At 48.2% G+C, this 19,507-nt stretch overlaps 1 protein-coding gene and 1 pseudogene across 4 annotated transcripts in view; one reads left to right on the top strand and one right to left on the bottom strand.

Annotated features, from left to right (window-relative positions):
• The window catches only part of SLC4A5 (solute carrier family 4 member 5), a 152,964-nt gene that overhangs the window by 83,363 nt on the left and 50,094 nt on the right, over nt 1-19,507 (top strand). For all 3 annotated transcript variants that reach the window (XM_082252989.1, XM_082252990.1, XM_082252991.1), the window contains exon 13: nt 8,743-9,014. In XM_082252989.1, coding sequence (XP_082109115.1) covers nt 8,743-9,014 — 272 coding nt within the window. The remainder of the gene's footprint in view (nt 1-8,742; nt 9,015-19,507) is intronic.
• Nucleotides 11,396-14,793, bottom strand: LOC309552177 (annotated as a pseudogene). The gene is made up of 2 exons: nt 13,231-14,793; nt 11,396-11,428 (listed from the first exon to the last, which is right to left on the bottom strand). The product of its transcript is annotated as an uncharacterized misc_RNA (transcript).

Here is a 19,507-nt window from a genome sequence, read left to right as displayed (position 1 = left end):
CAAACATGCCTATCAGTTGAGCTATGACACAGACAACACTGCACACATGGGGAAATATGTAAAACAAAAAACAGGAAAAGGAAATTAGGTGACGGTAACAAAACATGATATTGTGATTGGCCAAATAAAAAGTCACCTCGCGATGAGGTCGCGCCAAAGTCGCGCTAAGTCGCGCCAAAGTCGCACTGGAAGCGACGCTACTTTAGTGGTAGCGGCAGTGTAAACCAGCACTAAAACATCCAGTGTGTGAATACGATCAGGTATGATGTTTTATCGGTCAAGTAGTGTAAGGGTTACGCCCGTTGCCCGCTTCACAGTGACAGACCAAACTCTGACAGACCAAACTCCCCGTTTAACAGTCAGTCAGTCCATTTGCACAACCGCAAACTCCCAATTTGCACAAGGTTGGATACCAAGCTAGCCATGTCCCGTTCCTTGTCCTCACTGACATCATTGAAGGTCTCTTCCTCCACCCAGCCACATACAACACCAAGGGTCCCCGAAAGGTGAGAACAAGCCCCCTGGGACGCCTGCTGTGGCTGGTATTCCACCTCCTCAAAGCCACCTTCCTCCTCTGACTTCTCTTCTTCAGACTCCTCTCTCTGCGTTGCCACAGGTCCAGCAATTGACAACGACAAGGCTGCTTCTGGTGGTGATGAGGACCACAACTCTTCCTCTTCATGCTCATCTACAGCCTGATCCAGTACTCTTCGCAGGGCACGCTCCAGAAAAAACGCATATGGGATGAGGTCGATGATGTTGCCTTGGGTTCGACTGACCACCAGGGTTGTCATCTCCGCAAAAGGACGCATGAGCCTACAGCCATTGTTCATGAGCATTCAGTAACGCGGCCAAAAAATACCCAGCTCCGCAGAAAGAATGAAAGAAAATGAATGTTTTTTTTTATGAAAAATTATCCTGCGGATCGCTTTTGGTCTGTACACAATGAAGCAACGACCTTATCATCTGGGGTGTGCCAACACAATCCTAGAGGTGATCGCTTCATTGTGATACGCAAGCCCCTTCACCACGACAAGGTAACGATCACGAAGGGGAATTGACACATGTATGTGCCTTTTTTTTTGTTTTTTGTTTTTTTGCAGCCACAGTGTAGCACCAGAGGCCAGAAAAATTAGGCATGTACACATGCATGAAAAAGTAGGTATTGTTGCAGCCGCTGCTGTAGCAGCGGCCTGAAAAATTGAGGTTTTAAGGCAGAAAGTGCACTAAAACATTGCTGCTTGAACCGTAGTTGGTGGCGGAGACGTCACGTAAGTCATCCGGCATGCAGAGAATGATTATATACAGCAGCGTGTGGACCATTTTTAGGCCAAGGCATCCCAGTCATCACCAGGCCTTTTTTAGTCAAATGCATCCCCCACTGTCAGTCCCTTCGGGATCCATGCCTCATTCATCTTAATAAACGTGAGGTAATCAAGACTTTTTTGACCTAGGCGACTTCTCTTCTCAGTGACAATACCTCCTGCTGCGCTGAAGGTCCTTTCTGACAGCACACTTGAAGCGGGGCAGGCCAGAAGTTCAATGGCAAACTGGGATAGCTCAGGCCACAGGTCAAGCCTGCACACCCAGTAGTCAAGGGGTTCATCGCTCCTCAGAGTGTCGATATCTGCAGTTAAGGCAAGGTAGTCTGCTACCTGTCGGTCGAGTCGTTCTCTGAGGGTGGACCCCGAAGGGCTGTGGCGATGCATAGGACTAAAAAAGCTCCGCATGTCCTCCATCAACAAGACGTCTGTAAAGCGTCCTGTCCTTGCCGGCGTGGTTGTGGTGGTAGGAGGAGGATTACTTTCACCTCTTCCCCTGTTGGATTCCCGTTGTGCTGTGACATCACCCTTATACGCTGTGTAGAGCATAGTTTTTAACTTATTTTGTAGCTGCTGCATCCTTTGCGACTGCCGGTAATTGGGTAACATGTCACAGACTTTCTGCTTATACCGGGGGTCTAGTAGCGTGGCCACCCAGTACAGGTCGTTCTCCTTCAGCCTTTTTATACGAGGGTCTCTCAACAGGCATGACAGCATGAAAGACCCCATTTGGACAAGGTTGGATGCCGAGCTACTCATGTCCAATTCCTCGTCCTCACTGATGTCATTGAAGGTGTGTTCTTCCCCCCAGCCACGTACAACACCACGGGTACCAGATAGGTGACAACGAGCACCCTGGGATGCCTGCTGTGGTTGGTGTTCCTCCTCCTCAAAGCCACATTCCTCCTCTGACTCCTCTTCCTCACACTCCTCTTCCAGTGTTGCCGCAGGTCCAGCAATCGATGGTAAGGCTGTTTCTGGTGGTGGTGATGGTGACCACAACTCTTCCTCTTCCTCTTCACGCTCATCTACGGCCTGATCCAGCACTCTTCGCAGGGCACGCTCCAGGAAAAAAACATATGGGATGATGTCGCTGATGGTGCCTTCAGTGCGACTCACTAGGTTTGTCACCTCCTCAAAAGGACGCATGAGCCTACAGGCATTGCGCATGAGCGTCCAGTAGCGTGGCAAAAAAATACCCAGCTCCGCAGAGGCTGTCCTAGCACCCCGGTCATACAAATACTCGTTGACCGCTTTTTCTTGTTGGAGCAGGCGGTCGAACATTAGCAGTGTTGAATTCCAACGTGTCGGGCTGTCGCAAATCAAGCGCCTCACTGGCATGTTGTTTCGCCGCTGAATATCTGCAAAGTGCGCCATGGCCGTGTAGGAACGCCTGAAATGGCCACACACCTTCCTGGCCTGCTTGAGGACGTCCTGTAAGCCTGGGTACTTCTGCACAAAGCGTTGTACAATCAGATTCAACACATGTGCCATGCACGGCACATGTGTCAACTTGCCCAAATTCAATGCCGCCAACAAATTGCTCCCGTTGTCACACACCACTTTGCCGATCTCCAGTTGGTGCGGGGTCAGCCACTGATCCACCTGTGCATTCAGGGCGGACAGTAGTGCTGGTCCGGTGTGACTCTCTGCTTTCAGGCAAGTCAACCCCAAGACAGCGTGACACTGTCGTATCCGGCATGTGGAATAGCCCCTGGGGAGCTGGGGGGGTGCAGTTGGTGTGGAGCAAGACGCAACAGCAGAAGAGGACTCAGCCGAGGAGGTTAGCAAAGAGGATGGAGTAGGAGGAGTAGAGGAGGTGGCAGCAGGCCTGCCTGCAAGTCGTGGCGGTGTCACCAACTCCTCTGCAGCAGAGCCACGCATTCCATGCTTGGCAGCCGCCAGCAGGTTTACCCAATGCGCAGTGTACGTTATATACCTGCCCTGACCGTGCTTTGCAGACCAGCTATCAGTGGTCAGATGGACCCTTGCCCCAACACTGTGTGCCAGACGTGACATGATTTCTTTTTCCACAATAGAGTACAGGTTGGGGATTGCCTTTTGTGAAAAATAATTTCGGCCGGGTACCTTCCACTGCGGTGTCCCAATAGCGACAAATTTTTTGAAGGCCTCAGACTCCACCAGCTTGTATGGTAAAAGCTGGCGGGCTAAGAGTTCCGACAAGCCAGCTGTCAGACGCCGGGCAAGGGGGTGACTCTGCGAGATTGGCTTTTTGCGCTCAAACATTTCCTTCACAGACACCTGACTGTGGGCAGGTGACGAGCAGGAACTGCTGAAGGTGAGAGGCGGAGGGGCGGGTTGTTGATAGGGGGCATGGAGGACAGCAGTGGTTGACGTGGCTGAAGATGCTGGACCAGGAGGAGGATGGTGGCTTTCAGTTTGTGTGCTGCTTTTACTCATGTGTTGATCCCATAGGCGTTTGTGATGTGAGATCATGTGCCTTCGCAAAGCAGTTGTACCTAGGTGGGTGTTGGATTTCCCACGACTCAGTTTCTTTTGGCACAGGTTACAAATGGCATCGCTGATATCAGAGGCAGACACACAAAAAAAATGCCACACTGCTGAGCTTTGCAAGGACGGCATTCTGGTGGTGGCAACAGCTTGCGTTGATTGGCGTGCTGTCTGGCTGACCCCGGGTGCCGAATCTACATGCTGTCTGACTGCGCCACTAGCTCCTTGCGATGACCTCCTCCCCCTGCTTCCAACTCGTCTCCTCCTCCTCTCTGTCTCCCCATCTGAACTTTCCCCCTCTTCTTCTGCTCTTCGAGCAGGCACCCAGGTGACATCCACAGACACATCGTCATCATCAGCCGCTTCACTTGACAACTCAGCAAAGGCAGCAGCAGCAGGTACAACATCATCATCATCACAATGTACGTCCATGTGTATAATGCTGCCTGACTGAGACATATCCCCGTTATCTACATCCTCTGGCACTAATAGTTGCGCATCACTTATTTCTTCCAACTCATGTGAAAATAACTCCTCTGACGGATCAAGTGAAGCGGCTGTGGTGCTAGTGTTGGTGGTGGTGCCGGCGGGCTGGCGAGTGGTAAATTGAGAGGTGCCCGAAGCTGAGCTGGAGGAGGATGGTGCATTAAGGTTCCGAGCGGAAGCTGTAGACGATTGGGTGTCCTGTGTAAGCCAGTCAACTATGTCCTCAGAATTTTTTGAGTTCAGGGGCTGTGGTGGCCTCTGAACACTGGGCATTATTCTAGGGCCTAAGGAAATCACAGCACCACGACCACGACGGCCCTTGCGGGGTGGCCTGCCTCTGCCTGTCATTTTTTTTTTAATGTGTTGTTACTTTTGTACTATGAGTGCAAGCTGCTGTGCCACCTTATATATCAGTGGTGGGTGGGTGGGCAGTGGCACAGTACACTCTCTGTGGACCTGACAGCAGTCACTGGCACCCAGGCAACTGCAATTTAAAAAAATATATATATTTTTTTTACTTTGCAAGCTGCTGTGCCACCTTATATATCAGTGGTGGGTGGGCAGTGGCACAGTACACTCTCTGTGGACCTGACAGCAGTCACTGGCACCCAGACAACTGCAATTTAAAAAAATATATATATATTTTTTTACTTTGCAAGCTGCTGTGCCACCTTATATATCAGTGGTGGGTGGGCACACAGTGGCACTGCAGTGGGCACAGTACACTCTGTGGACCTGACAGTCACTGGCAGCCCAGGCAACTGCAATAATAAAAAATATTTTTTTTTTCAATTTATTGCAACAAGATGCTGTGCCACCGTATATATATCAGTGGTGGGCAGTGCACTGCAGTGGGTACAGTGCACTCTGTGGACCTGACACAGCACTCACTGCAATTATGACAGAGAAAAAAAAAATATTTTTTAAAATGCCAGGTACTGTGCCTGTGCCACCCGAAATGAGTGTGGTGTGCACACAGTACAGTCTGTGGTAGGTCTGTGGCCTCTCACACACAGCGGGCAGGCAACTGCAGTGTACAATAGATATATATATATATATAAAAAAAATCTATTACCTTACCAGCCCTTGAAAGGGCTTTTGGGGACACTATATATATATATATATGTATATATATAAAAATAAAAAAATCCTCAATTACCAGCCCTTAAAAGGGCTTTTGGGGACACTAGGTATATATATAAAAAAAAAAAAAAAACACAAATACCAGCCCTTAGAAGGGCTTTTTGGGGTGCTGATATTACAGCAGTAGTGGACCAAGAACACTGCAAGACCAGGAACACTGACTAACTGTCCCTAGCTTAACAGCAGCAGCAGCAGCAGCAGCAGCAGCTCTCTCCCTACTCTCACTACACACACTGCTTCAGAATGATCTAAGATGGATGCTGCCCTTGCTTATTTATAGGAGGTGGGAGGGTGTGGGAGGGAGGTACGCTGATTGGCTGGAAATGTGTCTGCTGACTGTAAAGTTCAGGGTCAAAGTTTGCCTCAATGATGTCTTATGGGGGGCGGACCGAACATCGCATATGTTCGCCGGCAGCGGCGAACGCGAACATGCTAAGTTCGCCGGGAACTGTTCTATACATCTCTATTAATCATCACCCTCTGTACTCTCCCCTGGAGCCAGTTCTCTATCCAGGTACTCACCATATGGTCCATACCTACCTTCCTTAGTTTGTACAGTAAGCGTTTGTGGGGAACGGTGTCAAAGGCCTTTGTAAAGTCCAGATACACCACATCCACAGACCTTCCTTTATCCAGATACACCACATCCACAGACCTTCCTTTATCCAGATACACCACATCCACAGACCTCCCTTTATCCAGATACACCACATCCACAGACCTCCCTTTATCCAGATACACCACATCCACAGACCTCCCTTTATCCAGATACACCACATCCACAGACCTTCCTTTATCCAGATACACCACATCCACAGACCTTCCTTTATCCAGATACACCACATCCACAGGACTTCCTTTATCCAGATACACCACATCCACAGGACTTCCTTTATCCAGATACACCACATCCACAGGACTTCCTTTATCCAGATACACCACATCCACAGACCTTCCTTTATCCAGATACACCACATCCACAGACCTTCCTTTATCCAGATACACCACATCCACAGACCTTCCTTTATCCAGATACATCACATCCACAGACCTTCCTTTATCCAGATACACCACATCCACAGACCTTCCTTTATCCAGATACATCACATCCACAGACCTTCCTTTATCCAGATACACCACATCCACAGACCTTCCTTTATCCAGATACACCACATCCACAGACCTTCCTTTATCCAGATACACCACATCCACAGACCTTCCTTTATCCAGATACACCACATCTACAGACCTTCCTTTATCCAGATACACCACATCCACAGGCCTTCCTTTATCCAGATACACCACATCCATGGGCTTTCCTTTATCCAGATACACCACATCCATGGGCTTTCCTTTATCCAGATACACCACATCCACAGGCTTTCCTTTATCCAGATACACCACATCCACAGGCCTTCCTTTATCCAGATACACCACATCCACAGGCCTTCCTTTATCCAGATACACCACATCCATGGGCTTTCCTTTATCCAGATACACCACATCCACAGGCCTTCCTTTATCCAGATACACCACATCCACAGACCTTCCTTTATCCAGATACACCACATCCACAGACCTTCCTTTATCCAGATACACCACATCCATGGGCTTTCCTTTATCCAGATACACCACATCCACAGGCCTTCCTTTATCCAGATACACCACATCCACAGACCTTCCTTTATCCAGATACACCACATCCACAGACCTTCCTTTATCCAGATACACCACATCCACAGGCTTCCCTTTATCTAGGTGGCAGCTCACTTCATCATAGAAGGTTAATAGATTGGTTTGGCAAGAACGATTTTTCATGAATCCATGCTGATTACTACTAATAATACCATTTTCATTACTAAAGTCTTGTATGTGGTCCCTTAACATCCCCTCCAACATCTTGCAGACTACAGATGTTAGGCTGACCGGCCTATAGTTACACGGGATATATCTCGGCCCTTTTTTAAATATTGGTACCACGTTGGCTTTTTTCCAATCAGCTGGCACCATACCCGTCTGTAAACTATCCTTAAAGATCAAGAATAATGGTCTGGCAATCACCTGGCTGAGCTCTTTAAGAACCCTCGGGTGCAAGCCATCCGGTCCCGGTGATTTATTTATGTTAAGTTTCTCTAGTTTAGTTCTAGGTCTATTTTCTGTTAGCATTGGCGGCACTTCCTGAGGTGTGTTTAGTTTGGCCTTACAAGCTAGGTTTGTGTAGCCCCCCGATTCCTTTGTGAAGACTGAAGAGAAGAAATTATTTAACACTTCCGCCTTTTCTCTGTCCTCTGTGGCCATTTTTCCTTTATCATCTTTTATGGGGCCAATGTGTTCTGGCCTCGCTTTCTTACTGTTTATATACTTAAAGAACTTCTTGGGGTTCTTTTTACTCTCCTCCGCTATATGTCTCTCGTGTTCTATTTTAGCCGACCTGATTTCGTCTTTACATTTCTTATTACACTCTTTGTAATGCTTAAATGCTGCCAATGACCCCTCAGTCTTGTATTTTTTGAAGGCCTTTTCTTTAGCACTAATATACATTTTTATGTTGGAGTTTAGCCACCCAGGGTTTAATAGACCCATCCATAGACTCCATCCATAGACCCCATCCATATATCCCATTCATAGACCCCATCCATAGACTCCATCCATAGACTCTATTCAAGATCCCATCCATAGGCCCCATCCATAACCCCATCCATAGACCCCATCTATTGACTCTATCCATAGACCCCATCCATTGACCCCATCCATAGACCCCATCCATAGACCCCATCCATTGACTGCATCCATAGACCCCATTTATAGACTCCATTCGAGACCCCATCCATTGACTCCATCCAAAGACCCCATCCATAGACTCCATTCATAGACCCCATCCATTGACTCCATCTATAGACCCCATCCATAGACTCCATCCATATACCCCATCCATAGACCCCATCTACAGAACCCATCCATTGACTCCATCCATAGACCCCATCCATAGACTCCATTCATAGACCCCATCCATTGACTCCATCTACAGACCCCATTCATAGACCCCATCCATAGACCCCATCCATAGACCCCATCTACAGAACCCATCCATTGACTCCATCCATAGACCCCATCTACAGACCCCATCCATAGACCCTATTCATAGACTCCATCCATAGACCCCATCCATAGATCCCAACCATAGACCCCATCCATAGACCCCATCCATAGACCCCATCCATAGACCCCACCTCATCCGTAGACTCCATTCATAGACCCATTCATAGGGAGAAGAGCTGAATCCTCCATGAATAAAGTATAATGAGGGCTTCTCTTGCAGGGGTAATGATATAGACTACATGGAATTCCGTCTGTGGATCGGTCTTCATTCCGCCCTGCAGTGCCTTATTCTGGTGGCCACAGACTCCAGCTTCATTATTAAGTACATTACGCGTTTCACCGAGGAGGGATTCTCTACGCTCATCAGCTTCATCTTCATTTATGACGCCATTAAGAAGATGATCGGCGCCTTCAAGTATTATCCAATCAACTCCGACTTCAAGCCGGACTATGTCACCACCTACCGGTGTGAGTGTGTGGCCCCGGACCCAGGTCAGTGGACACATTTATCTGCTTCCTCCCGCCCACAGCGGCCAATCAGATTCTTTGTTACATCAACCTAATAAGGACACTTTAACTTTAACATTACGTCCAAACATGAAGTCTAATATTTTCTCCCAACCAATCAAACCTTCGGGGGAAAATAACTGATAGGGAATAATAAGCTAGCATCTGATTGGCTGCTGGGGTCACAGTACATTCTAGGGCAGGCATCCTCAAACTACGACCCTCCAGCTGTATCAGAACTACAAATCCCATGAAGCATTGCAAGACTATGACATTCACAGACATGGCCGGGCATGATGGGAATTGTAGTTCCTGAACAGCTGGAGGATCAGAGTTTGAAGACCCCTGACCTATGGAAACGTTGATAGATGATGGAGTGCAGCCAGGGCCTCGCGTATGGAGGTTCCTGAAACCTGAACTGTCTGATTGCTACCGGTGGCTACAGACAACATGATGGCTCTTATCTCAGACGCAGATTCAAAAATCTTTATGGAATGGGTGCGGTAGGGATGGGTTAACACCAGGGCTATATCCAGCCAATCTGATCTGGGGGTGCAGGAAAAACAACATGCTCTGGGGGGGCATAAAGTCAACACTGGGGTCCCCCTCAGAGTCCCCCTAAGACATAATCTCTATCAGAGTCCCCCTTATATCAGACCAGCTCATTGATCAGTGGATACACTGCAAAGACCTGGGAGGGAAGGGGGACAGCCTGCCCCATCGCCCCCCCCTGATCAAAACCTGGGAGGGAGGGGGGACAGCTTGCCCCATCGCCCCCCCCCCAGATCCAAACCTGGGAGGGAGGGGGGACAGCTTTCCCCATCCCCCCCTAGATCCAAACCTGGGAGGGAGGGGGGACAGCTTGCCCCATCGCCCCCCCCCCCTAGATCCAAACCTGGGAGGGAGGGGGGACAGCTTTCCCCATCGCCCCCCCCCTAGATCCAAACCTGGGAGGGAGGGGGGACAGCTTTCCCCATCACCCCCCCCCCCCCTAGATCCAAACCTGGGAGGGAGGGGGGACAGCCTGCCCCATCGCCCCCCCTAGATCCAAACCTGGGAGGGAGGGGGGACAGCCTGCCCCCCCCCCTAGATCCGGCCCTGGGTAAAGCGCCGGTCACGTTTTTTAAATCCGCCCGTGATCTCTCTGTCATGGAAGCCTCTATGCCGGCCCGGTCATTGCCTGCTATGGGTGGGGGTGGTGGAGTGACTGCGCCGTGTCACCAGGAGATCCTAAAAACCGGAAAGGAAATGATTGGCCGATTTCTGGTCAATGTGGATTCTGTATAATTCTGTGTAACTGATATCTGCCACATCTCTCCTTATTCCCCGCATCGCTTCTCTGGCTGCTCCTCATCTGTAAGTATTTCTGTGTGTGCCACCTCCTCTATAGATGTGTGTAGACCCTCATAGGATCCACCAAATCTCCCCATAGGATCCACCGAATCTCCTCTATAGTCATGTGTAAACCTGTAGCGGAGAAGTAGTTTAATCTACAGGGTCTCTGATAGACAGGAAAACAGGTAATAATCCCAATAGGCAGGTACAGCATGCAACAATCCAGGTAGCGTTATACCATCCTTCCCTCCCAATGACTAGACGACACATAGGCTGGGAGTCAACAACTAGAATGCCTTGTTTATTGAAAACACAAGAGATCTACACTCTGCCAAAACCCCTCCCTCTTCAAGCCATTCCACACAAACACACATCCCATAATATGCTTACAAGGCCAACAGGAACAATGGGACAATGGAATGCAGGTATTCACAATAACAAACCCCACCCCACACATCTCCTGAGGGACACTGCTCAGAAATATGATAGTCCCAAGTGAAAGAGTTCTCACTCTCTCAACCCAAACCACACTACAAACACTTGGTTCTTAAAGGTATACACATGCAATAAACATAATGCATACATGAAGGACAATATACAGTGGCTGTGTTTGCCACAATGCTCCCCCAGAACCAAGCCGGCATACACAGTCTGATCCTAACGGATCAGCTTGGGGATGTCCGGAGGAGTACTCACGGATCATTTGTCAATGTCTGTTTGTCTGGATAACCCGTCGGCGTTGCCGTTTTGCTTCCCAGGGCGGTAGTGGATGGTAAAGTCAAAAGGCTGCAGTGCCAAACTCCAGCGCAGCAGCCTGGCATTGTCTCCTGACACCCGGTTTAGCCACACCAACGGGTTGTGATCCATGAGTAAAGAGAAAGGTTGTCCATATAAATAGGGTTGTAGCTTCTTGAGGGCCCACACCACAGCCAGGCACTCCTTTTCAAGGGCGGCGTAGCTCACTTCCCGGGGTAAAAGTTTCCTGCTTAGATAAGCCACTGGGTGCTCACCGCCATCTGCTCCGACTTGGCTCAGTACTGCTCCCAATCCAAACATAGAAGCGTCTGTATGAACGAGAAATTGTTTAGTTGGGTCGGGAGCAGAAAGTACAGGAGAGTTAACAAGTGCCGTTTTGAGCTGTTGGAATGCCTGTTCACACTCTGGGGCCCAGGCTACTATCTCGGGAAGATTCTTGCGAGTTAAATCAGTGAGGGGTTTGGCCAGGGTGCTGTAGTTGGGTACGAATTTACGATAATACCCTGCAGTACCTAGGAATGCTAAAACTTGTGTCTTGGTGCGGGGGGTTGGCCACTTGGCGACAGCCTCTATCTTAGCAGGCTCTGGCTTCTGTTCTAAGGTTTCGACCTTGTGGGTGGCCAACGGGGTGTACCCGGTAAGTTAGAGAAGGTGGCCCCCTTTTCCCTAATTAGACTTTGAGCTTGGGTACGCTCCTGTGCGCTTAGTCGCTCACCAAACTGTACTTCTCCCAGATCTCCGTTCCAGCCATCTTGATCTAGGAGGTCTGGGAGAGGTAGATTATCAAAATCCTCGGCTGCGGATGTGCAAATTGCAGTTACCTCTTCGGCACGTTCCTGGTAGGGTTTGAGCATGTTTACGTGGAGCATGCGTTTGGCTCCAAAGCCTGCGACTGGACCGATCACATAGGTGGTATCACATATTTGTTCTACCACCTTGTATGGGCCCTGCCAGGAGGCCTGCAGCTTGTCTTTGTGGACCGGTCGTAAAATTAATACTTTTTGCCCGACTTGAAAGCTGCGGTCCCTGGCTCCCCTATCGTACCATCGGCTCTGTCGAGGTTGTCGCGTACAGTCTGAGTCAGGGCCTCCGGGCGTTCCCTAAACTCCAGCACATAAGGTATGATAGGTGTACCATTAATGGTCCCTTCTCCTTCCCAATGTTCCCGGATTAAATCTAGGGGGCCCCTCACTCTCCTTCCGAACAGAAGTTCGAAAGAAGAGAATCCGGTGGATTCTTGGGGTACCTCCCTATATGCAAACATTAAGTGGAGAAGGAACCTTTCCCAGTCTTTCTGGGTATCCATGAACGTAAGGATCATCTGTTTGAGGGTGCCGTTAAAACGTTCACAGAGCCCATTGGACCGAGGGTGATATGCGGAGTTCAAGATCTGTTGCACCCCACATATCTTCCAGAGCTGGTGCGTTACTTCGGCGGTGAACTGAGTGCCCCTATCCGAAATAATCTCCCGAGGAAAGCCCACGCGGGAGAATATTCGCATCAGGGCCTCTGCTACTGTTTCTGCGTGCACATTGGTTAAGGCCACTGCCTCAGGGTATCTGGTAGCGTAGTCTACCACGGTTGGGACGTATTTCTTGCCGGATGGGCTAGGTTTAGTTAAGGGGCCTATTATATCTACTGCGACCAGGGTAAAGGGTTCCTCAATTATGGGAAGAGATCGTAGCCGAGCCTTGTATCGGTCACCTCTCTTCCCTACCCTTTGGCAGGTATCAAAGGTCTGGCAATATCACCGTACATCCTGTGAGATAACTGGCCAAAAGAAATTCTGGGTTAGCCTGTGTTTAGTACAACTGATCCCTAAGTGTCCGGACAGGGGTATGTCGTGCGCTATGCGCAGCAGGTCCAATCTATATTTCCGGGGAACAATTAATTGCTTAATGGGTATGGGGATCGATCCGGCTATTGCCTTCTCGGCTTGGCGGTACAGGAGTCCCTTTTCCCATGTGTATCTTTCCCCTTCTAACCCTGCCTGATTTTTATCTACACGGTCTTTATACAGCTGTAAGGAAGGGTCTAGGGCCACCGCCGACCCAAATTCTAGGCGGGACGCCCAGGGAGTGACATTAGGCATGGGGGGCACATTGCTTACCTGAGCCTCAGAGTGGTTAGGTGGTGCTGTGGTGCGAGCCTGCTGTCGGGTCACAACCGGATAAGCTTTGTGGATGGTAGATTGGGGAACAAAAACTGAAGTCAGCTCCCCCAGGTCGTTGCCCAAAATAACGTCTGCGGGTAAATCCTGCATCATGCCCACCTCCACATTCCCATTCCCCGCTCCCCAATTCAGGTGTACCTTGGCAGTGGGGATCTTGTAGTTCGCTCCCCCTGCTACACGTACTGCCACACACTCGCCGGTGAGGTTGCCCTTGGGTATTAGGTGGTTGCGGACCAGCGTTATAGTAGCTCCAGAGGCTCGCAACCCCTGTACCTTTCTCCCCTCCATCTGTACCTCTTGTCGGTGCCCTTGGCAGTTGTCAGAAGCCGCTTGGATATGGTTGACTTCATGTAGCGTACCCAGAGGTTCCTCGGTGGAAGCTGGGACCTCGGGTACTCTGTAGGGTTCCGCTTGGGCACAATGAACCGCTGCTCGGTTGTTGGATTCTGGGGTATTCCAGCTGGGCCGTGGTCGGTTGCGAGGGCAGTCCCGCTGCATATGTCCCTGCTGGTTGCAAGTGTGGCATCTTATCGGGGGGCGAGCCTGATGCCTGGGGGTGTAGGTGTTATCGCTTACCCCCAGGAGTGCTGGGACGGCTGCGGTTACGGCTGGTACTGGTGCTGTAGGTCCATAGGCTGCTCTTGGTTGAGTGCGTTGTTCCCTCCTGGTATCTTGGAACTCATCCGCTAACTTGGCTGCGTCTTGTAGAGTGCGTGGTTTCCGATCTCGCACCCAATTCTGCAGATGAGCGGGTATCCCATTAAAGAACTGCTCCATTACCATTAGCTGGAACAGGTCTTCTAGGGTGTTGACTTGGGTGGCTTCCAACCATCCTTTTGCCGCTCGTTGTAGACGGTACGCCCATTCTGTGTGAGTGTCTCTGGTGAGCTTTTTAATATCTTGGAAATTTAGGCGGTAGGCCTCTGAGGTAATCGCATACCTAGCTAGAATGGCCTGCTTCACCTAGGCATAGTCTGTACTGTCCTTGTCGGGTACGGCACGGTATGCCTCTGCTGCGCGACCAGATAGTCTCCCTGCCAGTAGGGGTACTCGATCCTCCGCACTGATATGGTGCAGGTGGCATAACCTTTCAAAATCTTGTAGGTAATCATCTATCTCGCCGTCGGTTTTGGTATAGCTTTTAAAAGTCTGGTATGGAATCTTGGGCTTCCCCTGGGTAATGTGGACAGACGTTGGAGCTCTCTCCCCAGCTCGCTGACTTGCTTGGTGTTTGACCACCAGGTATTCTTGTACGTTCGCCATCAGCCGGTCCAGTATTTCTCTTGAGTGGGGCTCTGGGTAGTAGGCCAGTCTGCTCTGTAGCTCCTTGCCAAATTCGCTGCGTTCTGCCTCCGGTGGGCCCGCGGCAGGGGTTGCTCGGTCTCCCTCCATGAGCTCTGCTACAAGGGTCGCTTTTGTTTTGTGGCTGGCGTTTCCCCCTCTAGCTTGCAATAATTCCTTCAATGTAGTTCTTTTCAATGCTGCATAGTTCACCTCCATTCACCAAGCATTCGTATACTTTGACATATTTCCCGAATTCTGGTTTTATCCGAATGGCTCGTTCCGTTGTGCTGCTGCCTCTCCTCTTTGTTCGGTAGTTACTGCCGATCGTGGATCTGCTGTGCGGTTTGAAATCCCGTCGCTTGCCACCAATTGTAGAAGGAAGAGGAATTGGGAAGGGCGTATGTGGGGGACTTTTTAGCAGGGTGCCAACATGAAACAATGTATGCTAAAAGCATGTAATATAAAAAATATAATTTTTATTGAAAAGACAAATAATTAAAAGATGTAAACTGTATTTCGACAAAGAAATCAGTATTACAACAAAAATTGGTTACAAAACCACATGCGTGTTAACATTATAATTGCATAAATACAGTATATTGTGTTCTACACAGGGGTCTTTCCATAGCAGTTTATAGACCCTATTACCAGCCAGAAGAATGTCCTGGTTAGCGTCTGTGTAGAGATGAATGATGCCCAGAACTATAGCCCGACATGTTTCGCGGCGAGGGCCGCTTCCTCAGGGGCAGTTGAGGGATTGCACAAACATCAATACAATAACTAGAGAGAAAAAACAGTGTAAGTAACATGTAGATCACAGTACATAGAGTCATATACACATCATACCTTGCATATATATTCTATAACATTTACAATGAGAAAATGCATTACAAACTAGTTGGTCATGGAGAGAGGGTCTGGATATATATTACACCTGAGAGGAAGGCAATTATCTGCACCGCAAGCCTGGAGTCAGGACCGCAAGGTAGGTATGTCCCCCCCAGGGGGCGAGCACGGGAGCCAACCAAAAACAAAGCGGTTGTTCGAACAGGTCTAGGTCTAAGAGAATATATAAAGAAAATGAGTACAAACACTTAAGTAATATTGTTCCCAATGGGGATTATTTAGGTAAGGGATTTAGTTAGATATGAATGGGTATACGGTTGTTAAACCAACCATTGTATAATATAGACATTAATCAAGAACCTTACCCAAGTCGCTTGGAATGATCTCTTGAGGGCAGGGATCGGGGTAGTGGAGACCAAGTTCCCAGAGGAGGAACCAAAACGGTCCGCAACACGGCCAAATGGGGAAGGTGCCAAAATGGCGTCCTCCGTGGCTATAAGATGAATTAAATAATAAGAGGTAATAAGAGATGGCTGATAATTGACACATAGGTTACATATAAATGAAAAAGAGGGGGGGAGGGGGCTTGCTGTTATATATTTTGCAAGGTACATAGGCTGCCATATATCGGTGGTGGTCAATTGACATCAATTGTGCAACAATATAATGGAAGAGGTTATGGTGTAGATATGGAGGCAGCAGGCTTCATTCATCGTAGATGAAGACATAGCTGATCGCCAAACATGGAGGCCTAGCATATATAAACAATAATACAAAAGATAGTCCAATAGAAAACAAATTTGCATACCTGGTGCTAGTGGAAACAGCGTCTCCCGTCCCTGCTGGTGCAGTGGGAATCACTGAGTCCCGCCGTTTTGTTGAGAAGGCTCCACCACGGCAGCGTTATGACGTCACGACGCTGCTCGAGGCTGGCGCCGTGAGTGCGCGCACACATAATGCGCGCATGCGCACTGTCCAGTTAGGCCGGACCACATCCAGAGGAGGGTCGCGCCATATTGGACACACCAGCCCGCCCCAAAGGGGAGGGGCTGGGACACGGCGTCACGTACTCGCCCCGGGGGAAGAAAAACCCGAAGCAATCCAAGGCGTCAGCTGACAATGACAGCCAACCAAGACTGCCGAGCAGAAAAGTGCTGTTGCCCAGGCAACCAAATGCTCAAAACCCCATGACCAACTATATATACATACATATCTGTTTAACAATGACTTGCAATATATTTAACACAGGAAATTTAAAACGTAGTACATATGGATATATAATTATATGAAATTCCAAATAGTGGTAGTATATTTTCGGACAATTGTCTCAAACACGGAATATTGGGAACCCGTGTGGATATCCCAGCATTTCGTGTATTTAAAGAATATCTGAAATAATGGATAAATGGGAAGTGGGCAGAAGACAATTTTTACAAGATAACAATGGGAAGGGTGGGGATATAGGAGAAAGGATGGGAAGGGGGGGGAGAGAGGAGGAAAGGGAAGCAGGAAGGATGGAATAAGGGGGTTAGCAGAAAACGATAACATATAGACATTACCAGTGGACACAACATATCATAGGAAAGGTTTATAAGAGTGAGCCTCATTCAAACCTGGTAAGTTGATAGCATTTAGTCTTTCTATCCAAATGGTCTCTCGCTGTAAGATTCGACGATCCCAGTCTCCCCCCCTTGGGTCCGGGGGAATAATCTCCAGGACCCTGAAGGAGACACAGGAATTGTCGAATCTATGATGTAGACCTATATGGCGGTCACAGGGGTGAGGATCTTTCCTCCACCCGAGTAATAAATATGATCTCCTATTCTCTGGCCAAACTGTCTAATGGTTTTCCCGACATAAAAGGCCGAGCATTGACAGTTCATGAGATAAACAACTCCGCGTGTGGTGCAGTCGGCCCGCCCACGGAGTTTATGTTTCTCGCCATTAGGCAGATGAGTAACTGGACCCTCCCTGACCCATGGACAACGGGAGCAACTACCACATTGGTATGTTCCCGGGGTATTAGGGGGGTGCAGAGGCTCATCTGTGTAATGGCTTTTAATTAACAAGTCTTTTAAGGAGGTAGCTCTCCTAAAAACCAACTCAGAATGTGGCTTTATATATTTTGATAATGTTTGCTCTTCAGCTAGGAGGTGCCAGTGTTTTTGGACGATGGAACGTAACTGATGTGTATTGTCAGAGAATTGGGTAATTAACCTAACTGTTTGTGTGGAAGTAATATCTTTCTTCTTATGTAATAGATCCTTTCTTTGAAGTGTTTTTGCTCTGTTAAAGGCTTTTCTGAGGATAGTTCGAGAGTATCCTCGAACCAATAATCTCTGTTGGAGTTTCTTGGCCTCTATATAGAAATCCTTATCCAACGAGCAATTTCTCCTTATGCGCAAATATTGTGCATAAGGTATGCTCTTCTTAAGAGAAATAGGGTGTGCGCTGGAAGCATGCAAGAGCATGTTTCCTGCAGTAGGTTTCCTGTATAGGCTGGTAGTGATATATCCTTCAGTATCTTTTTTAATCACAACATCCAGGAAAACAATGTATTCCGAATGAATGCTGTGTGTAAACTTAAGATTGAAGGGATTATTGTCTAAAGAGATAAGCATATTATTCAATTCCTCTCTTGGACCAGTCCATACGAGGAACAAATCGTCTATGTAGCGAAACCAACACATAATGTGTTCAAGCCAAGGAGCATAGATGTCGCTGGAAAAAATATATCTTTCCCAGTCGCCAAGGAACATGTTCGCATATGACGGTGCGCAACATGTTCCCATGGCGACTCCTTGTATTTGTAAATACATGGAATCCATAAATGTAAAAAAGTTACGTGTTAAAATAAATTTTAACAGGGAAAGGATAAAGCTGTTATGAGGCCACGTAGATCTATCTTGTTGATGTAAAAATGAACTAACCGACCGGATGCCCGCCTCGTGCGGTATGCCTGAGTACAAAGCCTCAATGTCTACCGCAACGAGGAGGGCATCCGGGGGTGTTTGTATATCCTCAATGTGTCTGAGTAAATCAGGAGTGTCCTGTATATATGGGGGCAGTGCCTGTACAAAGGGACGCAGAAAAAAATCCACATATTTGCTCGCGTTCTCGGAAATTGACCCAATCCCGGAAACAATGGGTCTTCCGGGAGGTTTCTCCCTATTCTTATGCACCTTAGGCAGTGTATATAGTGTAGGTATTCTAGGATGTTTTACAATCAAAAACTCATAGGTATCTTTGTCGATGATGCCTGCCAAAAAGGCATCAAGGCAGAGATTTCGCAATTCCTTTTGAAAGTCGATTGTAACATCAGGGTGAATCGGGGTATACCATTGTCGATTACTGAGCACCTCCAAGCACATTTCTTGATATTGGTGATGGGACATTACTACAACGTTTCCCCCTTTGTCAGAGGGTTTTATAACGAGATTGGGATTTTTTTGTAATTGTTTAAGAGCCACATCCTGACTTGGTGTAAGGTTCTTGATTGTGGATTGCCAACGTGTGCGCTTTAAATCGCGCACAGTTTGGCAAACGAATGACCAAATGTTAGGGCAGATGGATAGGTCTGAAAACGTTTGGATTTTGACTTGAAAGTTTTTTTAGAAGGCAATGTAAGAAAAGTAGTTTCAATGGGATCAGATTGAGAATCCGGTGGGTCAATAGACCCCTCCTCATACAAAAACATGAGGTCTCTTAGGGCGCGGAATTCATCCATAGTAAAGTGTTTAATCTGCTCCGTAAGGTCTAATTCGAGTTTCTTTTGTTGGCGGGTTTGATCAAACATGTATTTATAAGTTAAGTTACGTGCAAACATATAGATGTCCTTGATCGTATCGAAAACATCTATCTGTTGCGATGGGCAAAAGCCCAGACCCAGTTGGAGAACATCGATCTGGTCAGGTGAAAGTGGGAAGTGAGTGAGATTGATTATATTGAGTGAACTGGAGTGACTGTCTAGGGAAGTGTAGGTGGTGTTGGGGTTTGTGGGACGAACCCCTTGAGTTTGGTTTGTTTCTTGACTTTGGGAGTTGCTCCCAATTGTGGAGCTAAAAAACCATCGTCAGTAGTGGGG

Source organism: Pelophylax lessonae, assembly GCF_965119305.1.
Source record: "Pelophylax lessonae genome assembly, chromosome: 4".
In the NCBI taxonomy this organism is placed as follows: domain Eukaryota; kingdom Metazoa; phylum Chordata; class Amphibia; order Anura; family Ranidae; genus Pelophylax; species Pelophylax lessonae.
Note: the sequence above shows the minus strand (reverse complement) of the source record. Positions and strands in the feature narration are given on the sequence as shown.